Genomic DNA, 16607 nt, shown 5'->3' on the forward strand with positions numbered 1-16607 from the left:
GTCTAATACATAAAGCTCATAATTGGTTTTTAAAGTATATTATTCAAAATATTAAAATAAATCTACTTAAAGAGACATTTTTTTCATTTTTTTTACACTCGTTCCAAACAATCAGTATTGACCAGTCCTTAATTTGATTACTTAATCATTTGTTACATATAAAAATGCAAATATAACTAAAATGCGGCTAATTTTTATCTAAATAATACAATTTTTAATATAGTTAATGCATGTATTTAATGCTAAGATAAATCAATATTAATTTATATTAATAATATTAATGCATATAGAAGTTATGTTAAAATTTATATTAAACAATAAAATCCTTCCATAAAAAATGTATTCAAAAAAATAATTTATTGAGAAATTTTAAAAAATATCCCCTCCCCTGAAAAGAAAGAAAAAAAAATGTGCCTCATTTTTCTTTGGGGATACTGTTTTGTTTTTCCAGGGGAACCTTCTTACTATTCTCTTCTTTGCAGGGACTCTCTTTACTCTTTTTCCTAAGATCCTTTATTTTCCAGGAACCTCTTTTACCGATTAACATATTAAATATTTCTTTCCCTTTCTTGAATTGTTTTATGTTAAGAGCAAATATCACAAAGCAAGCCCCATCAGTCGAAGAGTTTTCGGATTTAGAGTAAGAACGGATTCTTAGAAGAAGTTCATCTTCAATCATGACTAGTAGTTTGAATGGTAAACTGGTTTTAGCCATTGAATTTGAACAATACAATCTATTCAATTTTCATCCATAGCACCGTGCTCTATAGGTAATCCATATCCTCCGTTACGCCCACTCAGATAAGATTCAGGAAGGTCCCCATTTTCTTCACAACAGATATTGTAACAACCAGTTCAGTCCTAACAAATTTTTACTCTTAGTAGTACGTGTTCCATCTACGGCTCTGTACAACTGTCTACTGAAGCACATTTCTTTATTAGTATTTCAACAAATCAAAAATGGGGAATCGATTGTCTATGGAAAGGTAAGTTAATGAAATTGACATTGAATAATCAGGCAATAATGAAATAATCTGGTTTTAATTTGAAAGAAATGCACTCTAAGTATTTTTGTTTAAGACTGATTAAGGTTTCGGTTAGGATTGATATCTGGCATTCATAAGTAAATGAATTTTAAATTCTCTGATAACTCAGAAATTACTAACAACTCAGGTTTTTATTTTAAAGAATTTCTAAGTATTTTTTGTTGAAGACTGATTAAGATTAAGGTTTTGGTTAGCAATGATATGTGTCATTCATAATTAAATGAAATTTAAATTCCTTTATTTCTGAAAAATTTTTGAAAACTCAGTTTTTTTTTTAATTTGAAAAAAAAATGGATTCTAAATATTTTAATAAATTAATATGAATAAAATTGTGAGGCTCTCTGGTATTATTATACTGAAAATGACTATTAAGATAATCTTGGAAACTTAATAAAAATATAAAAGTTTTGAGAACTGTTTGCAATTATTAATTAATCAATAATTATTATTAAGAATTTAATTTTATTATTATTTTTTCAACGTTGGTTATGCCGATTTGGTCCTTATTTTTATTAATTCTGCGCAGAGCTGGATAATATTTTGTACTTGGTCTAAAATGTTATTTTTGTGTTTCTATAAGGAAAAAAAAATATATTATTCGCATATTAACAGGTTTTTTTATATTTCAACCTAGGTTTCTTTTCTTGCTTTTTAATGATTTATTCCTCATACTATTTATAGTTTGTTTTAAAAATATAATTTAGCACGAAATCGCACTGCTGCTTTTATAAAATACAGAAAAGTACAAATATAATAACATTAAAGTTTAATTTACCGCAAACCATGGGGCCGCATAACGAAATTCGATTTCAAAAACGTACGTTAGCAACTAACTCTGGAAGTTTAACAATAAATAAAGATATACAGGTGTTAAATATTTTATTTATTTCAATTGACTTCAAATATAATCAACAAATATCTCATTTATGCATTATTTTTTAAAGCGGAATTCCTTAAGCAAAAAGTATGATTCGAAACATTGAGTGCATAGAATGATAGAAGAATAAATGTTTCTTTCCATTTATTTGTAAATTATATTCAAGAAATGTAAAAATTATTATTATCAAGAATTAAAAATTATTTTGCACTTCAATATTCTTTTCTTTCAAATGCCTTTCTATATATATATTTTAAAATGAAATCGAATGAATATTAAAAAAAAAAAAGAAAAAAACTACTTCTTATAAATTTGTCTTCTTTATACTTCTGTGGAACAAAAATATTTGTTTTTTTTTCTTTCACCAAATTGTAAATTAATGAAAATATAACTAATCATACACTTGCGGAGTTTAAATTTTTTTCTTCTCCTTAGCATTTTTTTGAGCTTACTATATGTTATGTCACATTTTGTTCCAACAGTAAGAGTCTCAATTAATGCAAACGATTATTTTCACTAATCTTTTCAACTTTATTCATTAATTAGGAATATAGCACCAATTTAATTTATTAATTAGCTCTAAAGTATGAAAACTGGTTTTTTCAGAGATATTTCAGATCAGATATTTCTGTAGATCAATTATATGCTGCTAAGAAACTAAACACACATAAGCTCTTAATTAATTTTTCTGTTTTCGATATGCGGTTACTAGCCCACCACATTTTAAAACTATGTTTGAATATAAACTCATTTACATTTACCAGACCGTTTTTTTCAGAAAACAGCCCTTTTTTTATAACAAAAATCTGATTTTTTTGTTCTGTTCTGTCTGAAACAATTTTTTCTTTTTATGCAATTGTTTTTATGTTAGTTTATAACTTATTTTACAATAATTAAAAGTGAATTTTGAAGAACTGGGAATTTTGACATATTTTAATTTTTTCTCGATTATTTTCTTTCTAGGTATAATACCGAATTTGATTATTATGACAAACTTTCCATATAATATTAATAAATCATAATTAGTTTTTAATTTCGACTCAACTGACATATGCTTTGCAAGGAAGGAACATAATTTGACTGCAAGATAATTTAAAAAAAAAAAACCAACTTATATAATAAAAAAATAAACTATATAACAAAAACTACAGTTCAATTTTGAAAAGAAAAAAAGAACAACAGTCAAACATCAAAACGCAACCACATTTTTTTAGGAATTGTTTTCAGCAGTATTGGGCCTTATTATTGATATTGATGAATAAGTTTCAAAAAATCTTTTATTTAAATAGACATAGTTATATTTTTTCAATTGAGGGCACAGAAATAATAATATAATATTTAATTATAATTTTTATAATATTTCTCATTCACATTTCATAAGTTTCAGCTTTCAGTAAACAAATTTTCTCGAGTTTTTTTAATGTTTGAAAATTAATTCACTTCAAAACGGTTTTCTCTTCCCACAGCACTTATCGATTTCTCTCTCTCAGTCAATTTTAAAATCAAGTAGAATATAGCAAATGTACGCACTTGCACAAACTTTTAATGAAATAAATGTAATAAGTGAGGAATCATCCTCACTTTATTGTCAGTTTTAATGAATGAATTTTTCTATCTTCTAGAATTCTTTCGATTATCCTTTCACTATATTTTAATATACCTATCTTTTACAATACTACATATTTACAATACTTGATATAAAAATAAATCGTAGAAATCATTCGTCAGCACTGAAAGTATGGCCACTTATATTTTCTCTTTTTATCAGTTTAGTCATCTCTAAATTCAACCATTCCTCTCTTTTAAATCATCACCAGTTTACATTAATTAAGTTATCTGGATCAAAATAAAACCCTATCGATGTTTTTTTTTATTCTTAATGTAAGCTGATGAACATTCACGTTATTAAATATTTTCATGCCTGTTGAGGGGTTAAGCCTTCTCTGACCCCTTAACTTTTAAATAAGTAAAAACTTTTAAATAAGTAATTTCAGGGGTGTAAACCCCTGAAATTACTTATTTAAAAGTTTTTAAATACATAACTCGACTAATGAGAAGATTTGCATAAAAGTTTTTCTTTCGTTCGGTACTTTTTAAGCAAATTACTGACTTAAATTTGTGCTTTTGTATTTGTAATACAGGGTTAATAATTGCAAAATAGAGCAGAATTATACGCTATAGTTTATTTTTCGGTCAATGGATATCCAAATACATCTTCGACTACAGTTTGACTGGCTATGCTGTTGATCAGTTGATTGAATTTCAAATTTGAGGCATGGGCTGACTGATCTTCAAATTTTAGTAATTTTTAAAACTGAAATCATTAAAATAAAACTTAAAATTTATCATTGTTGTGGATTAACATTGATTCGTGTAAATGCCTTGCAAATGTTTTAATGGCCATCATCAATATTGAATTAAAATTTTGACTTGCTAAGACTGTATCATTCATCTTTAACTAAGTCATCTTTAAACTTAACAAAATACGTCTCCAGGGAACAGACCGGGGCTAGGTGTAAAAGTTTTAGATTTAAGGTATTATAGTTCCGATAGGGCTAACTGACTTTCTTTATATTTGACAATAAAGCCTCAATGATTAACTTTGAAAACTTGGTAACAAACCAATTCTCACTTTTTGAAAATTTTAACACCTTCGATTTAATCTTTCATCCAAATCTTTTAAGTAATCTTTCATCCCGTGTTTCTAAAATGACTTTTCCCACATGCTGAAGCATAAAATCAATATATTAAAAAGTCGAGGTATCATCTACTGAGAAATTCTGAAAAGTCATTAGTTTTGGTAACAGACCTGAGGGTAACAAACATTTCTCTCGAAAACCTCAAAACAATTTATATGTACCAAAAAATTATTAAAAAAGGAAAACAAGCAAAAAATAAGCATCCAAGATATCTCATAGAATTTTTATAAAATGCATCTTTTAAAATAAGTAAGTGTCTTCAAGTTGCTTTACGCATTGAAAATTGGTAGGGAAAAAAAACTTATTTTGTTGTTTGGATAGCCAATTTTTAAGGATTGCTCGTTATTAAAAATTTATTTAAAATAAAGCATTTTATAAACTCTTATAATATTTATTATACATAATAACACATAACCGTATATATTTTCAAAAATCGCCAACATCTAAGACAACAGGCTATTAAGCTCAAAGATTAAAAATATTCGATTGACGGATATCAAAAATGCCTCGAATTTCAAATCCACCCTCAGTAATAATTTTTTTTGAATTCTCATTTATTTTAAATTGTTGCTATATTTAATGCTTTTTTAAACTTTATTTTAAATTACCAGGAGAAAAATAAACAACATCTATGAAAAGTTAAGTTACCGAAGAACACACAAGAAAAGTGATGTATCATTACACACTTATTACGAGATTTCAGAACGAGATCCTGAACGAGCAGGAAATTCTTTTTGGTACGTATATTTATCTCTTATGCATTTATCCTAAGTTTTACCCTCGTTTTTTTTGTTAAAAAAATGCATTAATCGCAATTAAACGGAATTGATTAGATAAATCATTGATTAATTTGGAACTCAATTTCAATGTTTAAAGGTATGTTTATTTCAATAAGACCAAACTATTATTCATTAATTTATTTATCTTTAAGAAATTTAAATTAAGCTTATGCAGTCAATTCTCTAAGTGAGATATATTTATATAATGTAATTAACACGAAATTTAATAGTTAAAACTTATAATTTATCTATGTTATTTTGCCTGTTACTTTCAAAAGTTAATATAAATAGTTTCCAGTAATCAAACACTTCCAATTTAGATCTCTTAAGAGTTCTCTATAAGGAGTACTTTTCCATAATTACTTAAATTTTTGTCTGAGCTTCATTGAATTTATCATAATTGTGGAAGATCAGTATCAAATAACAGGCGTCAAACTTTTGTATTCAAGAGGAGAGTGGGGGAAAAGGAATAAGATCTATCAGGGTCGCGGAAGTCGTGTATATTTTATTGCGTTGCAGAATTTTTTTTTCAAGCCCTGACAACATTTTTTCTGATGACCCTCTAATTCCGAATATGACCCCTGTTATGCTCCATTCACCTATCCTTTACAGAAAACACTCTTCCTTAGGTTTCTCATTTACCACTAATTTTGTAGCCAATGAATTTGATTAAAAGGAAGGAAAAAAGAATATTTTTACTGTTAATCTGAACATGTCCTAAACGGGAGATTCCGGGGGATACATCCCCTAAAACTGAAAAAAATAAATAAATGAAAATCTGTATTTTTCCTGTACGTTTTAATATATATTTTTTAAATATTCAACTAAAATCCCCTTTCCCCTCTCCCAGACACTCTATAATACATAAGTATTTAGATTAAAATAAAGTTCGATGGGTTAACGGAACTCTTTGCACGGGCTAATTAAAGTGATATCTAAATGAAGAGTAGATCTCACAAAATGTACCATTGTATAATCTAGATGCATTAAACGATGTGTTGGTACCTTATATTAAGATAAACAAAGAAACCCATCGAGGATTTCTGTTTACATCAAATTGTTAGTAGCAGTTCTGTTATTTTATTTTATAACCAACGTTGAACAGCCAATCCTATTCTGAATCAACAACTATCAATGTTCAGCTCTATAACCTTGTAATTTTTGAACTCAACTCAGGCAAGCATTTAGACTATTTGATGTATAACTTACCTGCACTTGCGTTACATGGAGAAGAAAACAACAAAAAAAATTCCCTCGGTTAGCCCGATGAAAAGGGGATTCTGACCCATAATCCTTTTGTATATTTTTTTTTGGTCTGCCCAAGATCCCTTGTCTACCATTCGTATCAACCAACAACTGGTGGGATTTGAATCTGAGACACTTTATTGGGAGGCGAACGCTCTATTCCTTGAGCCACCACGACTCGCAGTTCTGCTATTAATATTTTTTCTCTATATTTATACAGGTCTTTAATTGAAACTGATTGGAAACACGTGGATGAAGTACCTGTCCAGCAGAATAGGACTTCAGACGATGCTGAGGAATTAACAATGACAAACCATAGAGAGTGTTGTACTAATCAACGCTTCGTCGAATATGAAAACGAAAATGCTGAAAAAGTCGTGAATGAACTGGAAAATAATACAGAGCATATCAATTAGTACGTAGATATATATATTTTTCTTAATCTATACTAACACTTTTGTAGCTTTTATTGTTTGGAAAATTTAATTTACAAACTATATTTCTTTAAATTCAACACATAACAAAAGATTTTACATCAAAAGGAACAGAAAAATTCTAAATAGTGACTTGGAGCAGTTACTTGGTGAACAACAGCTGTAAGCCATGTTTGCGTTCCTCTCGGCTCTACATTTTGACCTGAAAAAAAGAAAATATGAAAAAAAACTAGAAAAATATGATTTTTTTTTTTAAACGCAAAGAATAATTTAATCCCAGTTCAATCACCATAAACTTTCCAAATTACCGATAACTTATACTATAACATCAGCACCCATCCTTCCGAAATATTAGATTAGAGATACGATACGTCAACAGTGGCTAAAAGAATCTCTATAACTCAGAATTATATTTAAAAGAAAAAGTGATTTATATTAAAGATAAGGTAAAACGTAATTAATTAAACCAATGAAATTCTTTTAGAGAGCAACCCACTTTTAAAACTGCTAACCTTCTACTCAAAGTTAAATTTATTATTGCATATAGGTTTATACCTAATAGATAGAGAAGTGATAATGCCTCTTAATATCCACTTAGTTATGGATAGGACAAAAAAATTTCAAATCAAGGGTTATAAATTTAAAGTACTTTTGCTTGCCGTAAACAGATATAGTGGGTTAATCACCCAACACGGCGTTGACTGCTATAGTGAGTGGGACAATTAAAGATTACTTACACTACCGGTCAAAAGTTTGCGAAAATTTTTAAATCTGCAAAGAAAAGGCCTAAATTCAAATGTTCATAGAACTGCGAAAAATCATTCAAATGGCATGAAAATTTGATATGTTCTGAAGTGAACCCTCTACTGTTAGTTACATATGATCAAATTGCAATACTTTGTTTTTTGCGAACTGAATCCAGCTTTTCATCACGGATTGTTTTTATGGTGAAAAAAGTTGTTAAGTTTGAACACTTGCCAAACTTGCAAAAAATATTTTTTGTACTTTCTGTTAATAGAAAATAGTTATTTGAACAGTTCTATGTAAGCCCTCAAAATTTCAAATCGATTCGATTTTTTTTGACGAAGTTATAGAATTTTGAAAAACATGTGTACTTCTCTCGATTTTTGAGCATTCCACATATGCAGTCTTCTGGTCTATACATCTTCTATCAAAGAACTTTTTAATTTTTATGTTTCTATATTTTCAAATAATTAATATTTATCATAAAACAAATACTCTTATTCATTATTGTAATTATTATTGTTTATATTTATTGTTTATATTTATTGCTTACCTGTATTAGTTTTGTTGTGATATTTTTACTTTATATTAAATTAAATTAAAAAGTTATAACAATAATTACATAAATAATTCTAAAAAAATAATAACAATAGTATAAAAAATTTGCATTTTTATTAAACTATTTTATTTACAACAGGTCAAATATTTAACATATTCTTATTCGTATTTTGTAATTAAATAAATTAACATTTAAATCTTAGATTCCTCGAACCATCCACCTTTTGCTTTTATTATAGCCTTACATATGCATAGCATTCGTTCTAATAAACCATTAATCACTTCAAGTGATATAGAGTTCCATTCCTGTTGTAAAATGTCCCATAACTGACTTCGATTCTAATATCAGAGCATCGTTTGCAAGAACAAACAAATTTTAGATGAAATGTGACATCTATGAGATATTGTTTTAATTATATTCATAATAAGTTCCTTGTAGTAACAATAATTACAATAATAAATAAGAATATTTGTTTTATAATCAATATTAATTATTTGAAAATATGGAAAACATTAAAATTAAAAAGTTCTTTGGTCGAAGATGTATAGACCAAAGGACCGCAAATGTGGAATGCTTAAAAATCGAGAAAAGTACACATGTTTTTCAAAATTCTATAACTTCGTCAAAAAAAATCAAATCGATTTGAAATTTTGAGGACTTACATAGAACTGTTCAAATAACTATTTTCTATTAACAGAAAGTACAAAAATTTTTTTTTGCAAGTTTGGCAAGTGTTCAAACTTAACAACTTTTTTCACTATAGAAACAACTCATGATGAAAAGGTGGATTCAGTTCGCAAAAAACAAAGTATTGCAATTTGATCATATGTAACTAACTGTAAAGAGTTCACATTAGAACATATCAAATTTTCATGCCATTTGAATGATTTTTCGCAGTTCTATGAACATTTGAATTTAGAACTTTTTTTTGTAGATTTCAAAATTTTCGCAAACTTTTGACCGGTAGTGTACATATATTATTTATAAAATTATGTTATATTTTGTTCATATAACATGCAATATTTTTCTACCCCCAGTTTTTCAGAAGAAGCTGTCTTAAACTATACAGACAAACTTAAAACAGATGACTACATTAAAAAGTGGCTTGACACAGTGGAGAAATCGTGTTTGTGTTATTCTCATAAAAATTCTACTTCGAACTCTAAAGTACTACAGACTGAAGTTGAATGCACGATGGAGTCTAATATAGACTATTCAGTAATTAATTCCCACGAGTGTATTAGAGTATACGAAGAACTATCTATAAGAGATCAAAAAGAAAGGATGGATAAAATCTGGTAAGTTGAATTTATGCATTTTCTTATTATATTTAATTTAATTTGCAGGTTTTTCATTTTTTTCTTCTTATTACATAGCTTTAACAGTAACATTTATTAATAGCAGTAAACAATAGTAATAGCAGTGAACCATAGGAGTTGACTTCCAGATGTCTGTCACAACTAAAAATGCTGGAAGTTAGAATGGTCAATTGAAGTTAGAATGGTCCACGTTATAATTTGTCCAAAAAGTATTCGCGACTCACTGCGTTGAGTGAAGGTCAGTCCAGTTTCTGAACATTCATTTCGACGCAGCATGGCTTTGTAAGTCTTGATGGCGGATGGTGTAATTATCCTGATGGTAGAGAAATAGGCTTTCTCCGATATCTATAGAGTTGAGTTCGGAAAGCCGCAAAAAGTCATTATACCTCTAAGTGTCCAACCACCTTTCTAACTACAGGAACTAACTAAGTCAGTCAAAACTATAAAAAGGAAGGAAAAAAATTACACTAGCATGATTTAGAAAGAAGAATGTCCGGATAATTTTGGTCACATAGTAAACAAAAAACAATAATTTATTTGTAATAACATGAAAATTGCAAGAAGAAGTAATATCGAACTCCTTATTATTTCTAAAAATATATAAATCCACAGTCGAAAAAAATGATAAAACTTTTCAATTGCGAATTTTTTTAGCATAAAAATGAATTTTTATATTGGTTAGCGATGAGTACTTTTTAAAACATTTCGCGTCATATTTGTTCTAAATCATATAAAAGGACAAAATTTTAAAATTATTTTTTCTGAAGTAGCTATTTAATAACATAGAATATAAAATGTGTTTATATATCTTCATGGATTTTCAGCACTATTTAACAGCTGGTAATATTTGCTAAAAAAAAAAAAAAACATTTCTGATAGAAATAAAAAAAGCATGATTTTAAATTTTACATCAACACTTTTGCTTTCGATGTTCTTTTTTCGAATCTAAGTTCCTTTTATTGTGGTGTGCCAAACATTTAATTCGTGTGATACATCATAATTTTATTCATGCTGCTTTTTCTTATATAAAAAAAAATCTTACCAACTTCAATAGATTTAAAGTTTTTCCTTCATTTTGCACACAAATTGCTATAAAATGTCTTAAATTTAAGACATTTGTTAAAAATTAAAATGGAAAACTAAATTATTTGCTCTCATTTTGAAATAGAGTCATTTGCTTGAACATTAGTTATCTCCTTACCATAATAGTTGCTAATGAATTACATTTCTCGAAATATCCAACGTCTATTACTAGATTTTCAGTCATTTTTTTTAAACTATCAACTTCTTTTTTTTTCTTTTAAGCTCATCAAAAGAGGCAAATTGGAATCATCGAGATCGAGTTTCTGCTCTTGATGCACTAACAAACACCAACAATGATTTACAAAATGAATGGACAACAGTATACCAAGGAGAACAGGCATTTCAACATAGAATTCCTCGCCTGCTGCATCGTAACACTTCACATGGCCGAAAGGGATCAATCACAAACAATGATGGAAAAAAAATAATTCGCAGTTTCTTGGAATATAAAGGAAAAGACAGTGAGATAATCGTAAAGGAATTAATAGACGAAACAGAGCATCTTATGCTGTTAGTATAATTCGAAACCTTTATATATATATATATATATATATATATATATATATATATATATATATATATATATATATATATATATATATATATATATATATATATATATATATATATTGTACTAAGAAAAGTTTTTTCTTTGAATGTTTAGTTTTATTTGAAAAAATAGATAAATCTTCACAATTTGAAAACGCATTGTAAAATGTGGGAAGACAGTCGAAATCTAAACATATGTATGATTTTTTTAAAAGCAAAATTTTTTTTTAAATATTTTAATTTAGAAAACTATTTTGCGAATTTCAAAAATAAATGAACAATATTAAGACTTTTTTTTGTTGATATTATGGAAAACAACTTTCAAGTATGACATGAAAATAAAATAAAAAACGAATAAATAAAATAATGATGGATAAATTATCTTTTTAAACCCATAAGGGATAAACAGTGAATAAAATTTAAAAAATGGGATACTTAAATTTTTTTTAGTTTATACTAGAATATCATTTCTAAGAGCTTTTGATGTCCTTTAAGTAAAGCCGTCCTAAACGGGAAACTGATACGAATGGGTTAACATACTTTCACTACATTATTATACCCATTTTTCATTTAAAATTAAGAATTAAATATTATTTTTTTCTATTAGATCCTTTGAAGAAGATAATTGGAGACAAGTAGATAAAATTCCTCTCATAAACAGTAAGGCATTGCAAAAATTAATTGATGAAAATCAGAAACATTGCAAAATCCGGAGTTTCGTAGAATATAAAGGAAAAGATATTAATTGATCAAAGTGAAATTGAAGTATACATCTTACCTTAACATTTCATTTAAATTCAACTACAATTTTTATGCTGTACATATTTAATAAATATCAATAATATCTGAATTTGGTAAAAAATCATTGTATTTTATAATAAATTAATAAATTGTGTCTGTTTTAAAGTTTTGGTATTGTTTATTTTTCAATTATTTTTTTATATTACATAAGGTGCTTACATTTCGTTTTTTAAGCTGTGGACAAAAGCTAGGGTAACAGCTAAGCGTTAAAGCTACCGGAATATGGTGAAATTAAATTTACTGTGTTTGTGGCTCTATGGGTACATCGAAGAGCTTCGGTAATGACTTTGATTATATATATATGTATATATAGTTCATGAAAATGTGGTAAAATTTGGTAAATTTTTCTTTATATTTTAGAGAACGGCCTAAAAACTTCTTATTCACTAAAATTTACTTTTCAATTTTGTATTTTTATTAAATGTGCATAATAAGAAGTAGAATTTCGAAAGCCAGAATTTCTGTTAAATCCTTACCATAGGAACGGAAAAATTGCCAAATGAATAGTTTAAATGCCTTTTATTTTAATTCTATTAACTAAAAATATGTTTTTTTCTTCTTTTTCTTTTCAGAAATGTTTTTACTCTACATCACGGTAATTTCATCAGAATTTCTTTTTCTGTTCGTGCAAGGCTATGACTGCCTGTTATTTCATTTTCTAATGTTTTTGACGATAAAAGTGGCGACCTCTTAAAAATAAATATATATTACCTTGATGCTTATTAATTGGAAGCTGCAGTTTCTTCAAAATCTGTTTTCCAGAAAAAGGAAGAGTATAGTAGCATGGAAAACAAAACGAAAATTGCTAACCACAACATAACTGTCTATTAAGAAAATTATAAAGCGTAGAAATATTATTCAGTAGTTTTTAATTCGGAAAAATACTAAAAGTTTTAAAAAAAAGGGTTTGTGATAAAATTTTAAATGTCCTGAAGGAAACCAGAACGTATGACTTATGTACTAGGCCATATTTTTTACACGAATTTTTAATTTTCTAACTATTATACTTCAAATTTATATATTTTAAACTTATATAATTATTATACTTTAAATGTTTGTTATACTTATGTACTATTATACTTTAAACATAAAATTACTTTTAAAGAAAAATTATGTATGTGTGTATGTATGTATGTATGCATGCGAGTTAAACAGAAATAGATAAATAAATAGTAGTCTGCTTTATATACTAAAGTGAAAGGAGTAAATAATAAAACGTACACACACACACTTGCGTATCCAAATTGAATTCTATCATGTAATAAATATTACTTTTAATAATGCTCCCCTTTTTTTTACTATTGATCTATAACTATTATGAAATTCAAATTTATTTGTATTTTAAAATATTTTAGTTAGCATTGTACTTTTAATTAAATATTAGTTCTGCATTTTAAATTTTGCCCCGAAAAATTGAACTTGAAAAAAAATGGTAAGAAATTTTATGCTAGCAACAATAGAAAAATTATTTGTATTATATGATATATACTTTAAGAAATACGAAAATAGTATTAATTACGAATTCCAATTAAATAAAAGCTAAAAACAGGATAAAAACAGAAAAAGTCAAAATACTATTTAATTTTTCAAGTATAATATTTTCCACTTTTTCTTTTAATGGCATATTTTTAATAAAATGTATAGATGATGAAGATACATATTTGATCGAATGAATCTTGCAAATTTGAGCTTTCATCAATTAAAGACAGTTAACTTTATTAAAAGAAAGCAATTTAAATTACATCAATTATATACTGTTCATACAGTTATTTATCATACAAGTTATTTACGAAATAACTTATTACTCATGTAATAAGTTATTTCGTAAATAACTTTCATAACAGAAGTATGGAATGATATGAAATTAATTATCCACAAATGTTTTGTACCAAAATTATACATAAAAAAACTGAAACGGGGATATAAATTTATTATATTAAAGTAAAATGTAAAAACTTTAATATGAGATCAGAAAAAATTCTGAAACTCTTTACAGATGTAATACATCACCACATGCTTTGGCAAAGATTCTAGCATGGAATCAGACTTTTTTAATATTCCATAACTATCCACATTTTTTACTTTCAATTTTCACAAATTTCTATTGAAAAAATAATGACCAGAATTTTATATAAAATCGCTAAAAACTGCTAGTTTAAATGGACAGTGCATAGAACATATTCTAAATTATAATATTTTAAAAATAATATTATTTCAAAAATAAGAACAGAGTATATATACTTGCTAAAAAGTAAAACAGCGTTTTTTTTCAGAAATGTCGCTGTTAACTAAATGTTTTTTTTAATTCTTCTCTATTCAAAATATCAATAGACATATTCATCAGAAAAAAAATTAAGCTTAAAATAGAAGCGAGAATATAACTAATTTACATCGCTGAACATAAATTTTTTTATTTAGAATAATAAATAAATCGCTCAAGTTCGAGCGAAAAGCACTCAAGTTTTGCTTAAATAAATACCACTCAAGTTCGAGTGAACGAGAGCAAGAATTTTGCTCAAATATAGGTGTATAGTTAAAAAAACTTCACTCTTTTTTGAGCAGGGGAAGCCACTCTTCCAAAGAGAGTAATAAGCTGTTGTTGTGAATTCACAAAAGTTATAAAAATAAGAGTTAGATCGCTAACAAGTGAAATTTCCTTCCCTGAAAGCAACTTTTGATGATTTTTAAAGCTGTTACGCAAGAGAAAATGGAAAAAAAAAGTTACAGTTCGGATTTTTTACATTTGAGACAAAGCTATAATTTTAAAATAAATATATCATGAGTTTCACTCTTAAAAAATTTCATAAATGTACTTATTTTTTAATCAACTAACACGATCTAACCTTGTTTATCTGATTTTTTAGAAATTTATTGCTTATTGATTCGAAAATCTAACTTTCCATGATAATGGCACATATCGCTCATTTGGTGAAACAATGACGCAACTAAAAAATCAACCTAAATAGAGTAATTATCAGTTACGTCACTGCTTCACCAAATGAGCGATTTATACTTACATTGTAACCTGTAGGACCACATTGTGTACCCCCTAATAAGCCTATGATTATTTCTTCTAATGGGGACAATGACGTATCTGCAAAATTAACCTAAATAGAGTAATTATCAGTTACGTCACTGCTTCACCAACTGAGGGATTTATATTTACATTGTAACCTGTAGGACCACATTGTGTACCCCCTAATAAGCCTATGATTATTTCTTCTAATGGGGACAATGACGTATCTGCAAAATCAATCTAAATAGAGTAATTATCAGTTACGTCATTGTTTCACCAAATGAGTGAATATAAAATCAATGCTTCAATTATTTCTAATTTTTTTCATTTAATTATTTTACAGCAATCAACATAAAAATAACTAACTCTGTACATCTTTTTACACAAATCACTGAATTATAAGCCACTAATTTTTTTCATGAAGCTATTCATAGCTCTACTTATTTTTTTGTTTTACTGTTATTTTTTGTCGTAACTCTTAAGTTTTATTTTCTTTTTTTAAAAAAAAAATATCTTAATTTAACTTCGATCAAAATTCTAAGACATAAGAGTAAAACGAAAACTGAAGCAAATTTAGACACAACAGTACAAATTTTGTGTAAGCAAGAAAGCTTTATTTATATATCCACATATATGCGTAACTTTTATGTTTTTGTTGTTGTTTCTAATGTCACTTGCCACACGGGTAAACCTGCTTGGTGAAACCGAGCAAATTTAAGGCAGAGTGTGCGTTTCTTGTTTTACAGTGGCGCCATCCTATGACCAAAAATTCGTTTTCAGGCACACACACGTCACAGCCCGTTTTATAGGGCGGACCCATTCATCCACAGATCGTAATTTTGACCTGAATCAGAGAACGATCGATCTCCAATCCAATACCCCCAGAGGTATCGATTTGTTATGGGAACATAACACGGAGGACTTTGGGACGAGATAGATTTAACGTGCAGTGACACCATTTACTACACGAGGAGTCTTCGGCCGGCGGAGTTCGAACTCTCGGACGTGGGCCCAGCAGCCTACCGACCAGGCTATCCCGGCTTTTATGTCTTTGAACACTTAGAAGCATTAATCCCATTTTTTCATTTCGGTGTGACATCATTAATTAATAATTTTGCAGTAATTATGAAAAATTACGATATTTTCATTAAAATTCATTTTATTTATAACGGAAAATATTTGCTAACTTATAAAGGAAAAAAGGACATTTTAAATTAAAAAAACAAGTGGAAAAGTACTAATTGAGGAAATGAGGCTAACTACAGATTTTTTTTCCAGACTAATATCAGTCCCCAGAACTGAAGAGTAGCACTCTTGATTATCTGTACTATTTGCCTTTAATTATTATCTGAGCTTAAGTAGGGACAAATAAGTTAAATATTTCAAATGTTTCACTTTAAAAAAAACACAAACTTTTTTTTAAAAAGAAAAATCGCCAATTTGGAGAAACTTTTCT

The 16607-nt window shown here is 27.4% G+C and overlaps 1 protein-coding gene across 3 annotated transcripts; it reads left to right on the forward strand.

Moving 5' to 3' along the window:
• Nucleotides 1-764: 764 nt before the first annotated feature.
• LOC122268328 (uncharacterized) lies at nucleotides 765-13320 on the forward strand. 3 transcript variants are annotated; one of them, XM_043039391.3, is made up of 6 exons: nucleotides 779-986; nucleotides 5234-5359; nucleotides 6867-7061; nucleotides 9421-9681; nucleotides 11008-11295; nucleotides 12708-13320. In XM_043039391.3, exons 1-6 carry the CDS (start codon nucleotides 961-963, stop codon nucleotides 12772-12774), a joined length of 963 nt encoding a protein of 320 aa, XP_042895325.2. In that variant the 5' UTR covers nucleotides 779-960; the 3' UTR covers nucleotides 12775-13320. The 3 variants fall into 3 exon arrangements, with proteins under 3 accessions (XP_087021881.1, XP_042895325.2, XP_087021880.1); XM_087165754.1 differs by lacking the exon at nucleotides 12708-13320 and adding an exon at nucleotides 11942-12240; XM_087165755.1 differs by lacking the exons at nucleotides 5234-5359; nucleotides 12708-13320 and adding an exon at nucleotides 11942-12240 and having other exon boundaries at nucleotides 765-986.
• Nucleotides 13321-16607: the final 3287 nt, after the last annotated feature.

The sequence above is a fragment of the Parasteatoda tepidariorum genome, chromosome 6, assembly GCF_982258835.1.
Source record: "Parasteatoda tepidariorum strain Cologne lab strain chromosome 6, Ptep-v5.0, whole genome shotgun sequence".
NCBI lineage: Eukaryota > Metazoa > Arthropoda > Arachnida > Araneae > Theridiidae > Parasteatoda > Parasteatoda tepidariorum.

What these genes read in the sequence shown, in the direction of transcription:
- LOC122268328 (XM_087165754.1), top strand. Translation starts at nt 961, where the DNA reads ATGGGGAATCGATTGTCTATGGAAAG. An exon ending in CGAGCAGGAAATTCTTTTTG is followed by an intron (nt 5,360 to 6,866) that starts GTACGTATATTT and finishes ATATTTATACAG; the next exon opens with GTCTTTAATTGAAACTGATT. An exon ending in GAAACAGAGCATCTTATGCT is followed by an intron (nt 11,296 to 11,941) that starts GTTAGTATAATT and finishes TTTTTCTATTAG; the next exon opens with ATCCTTTGAAGAAGATAATT.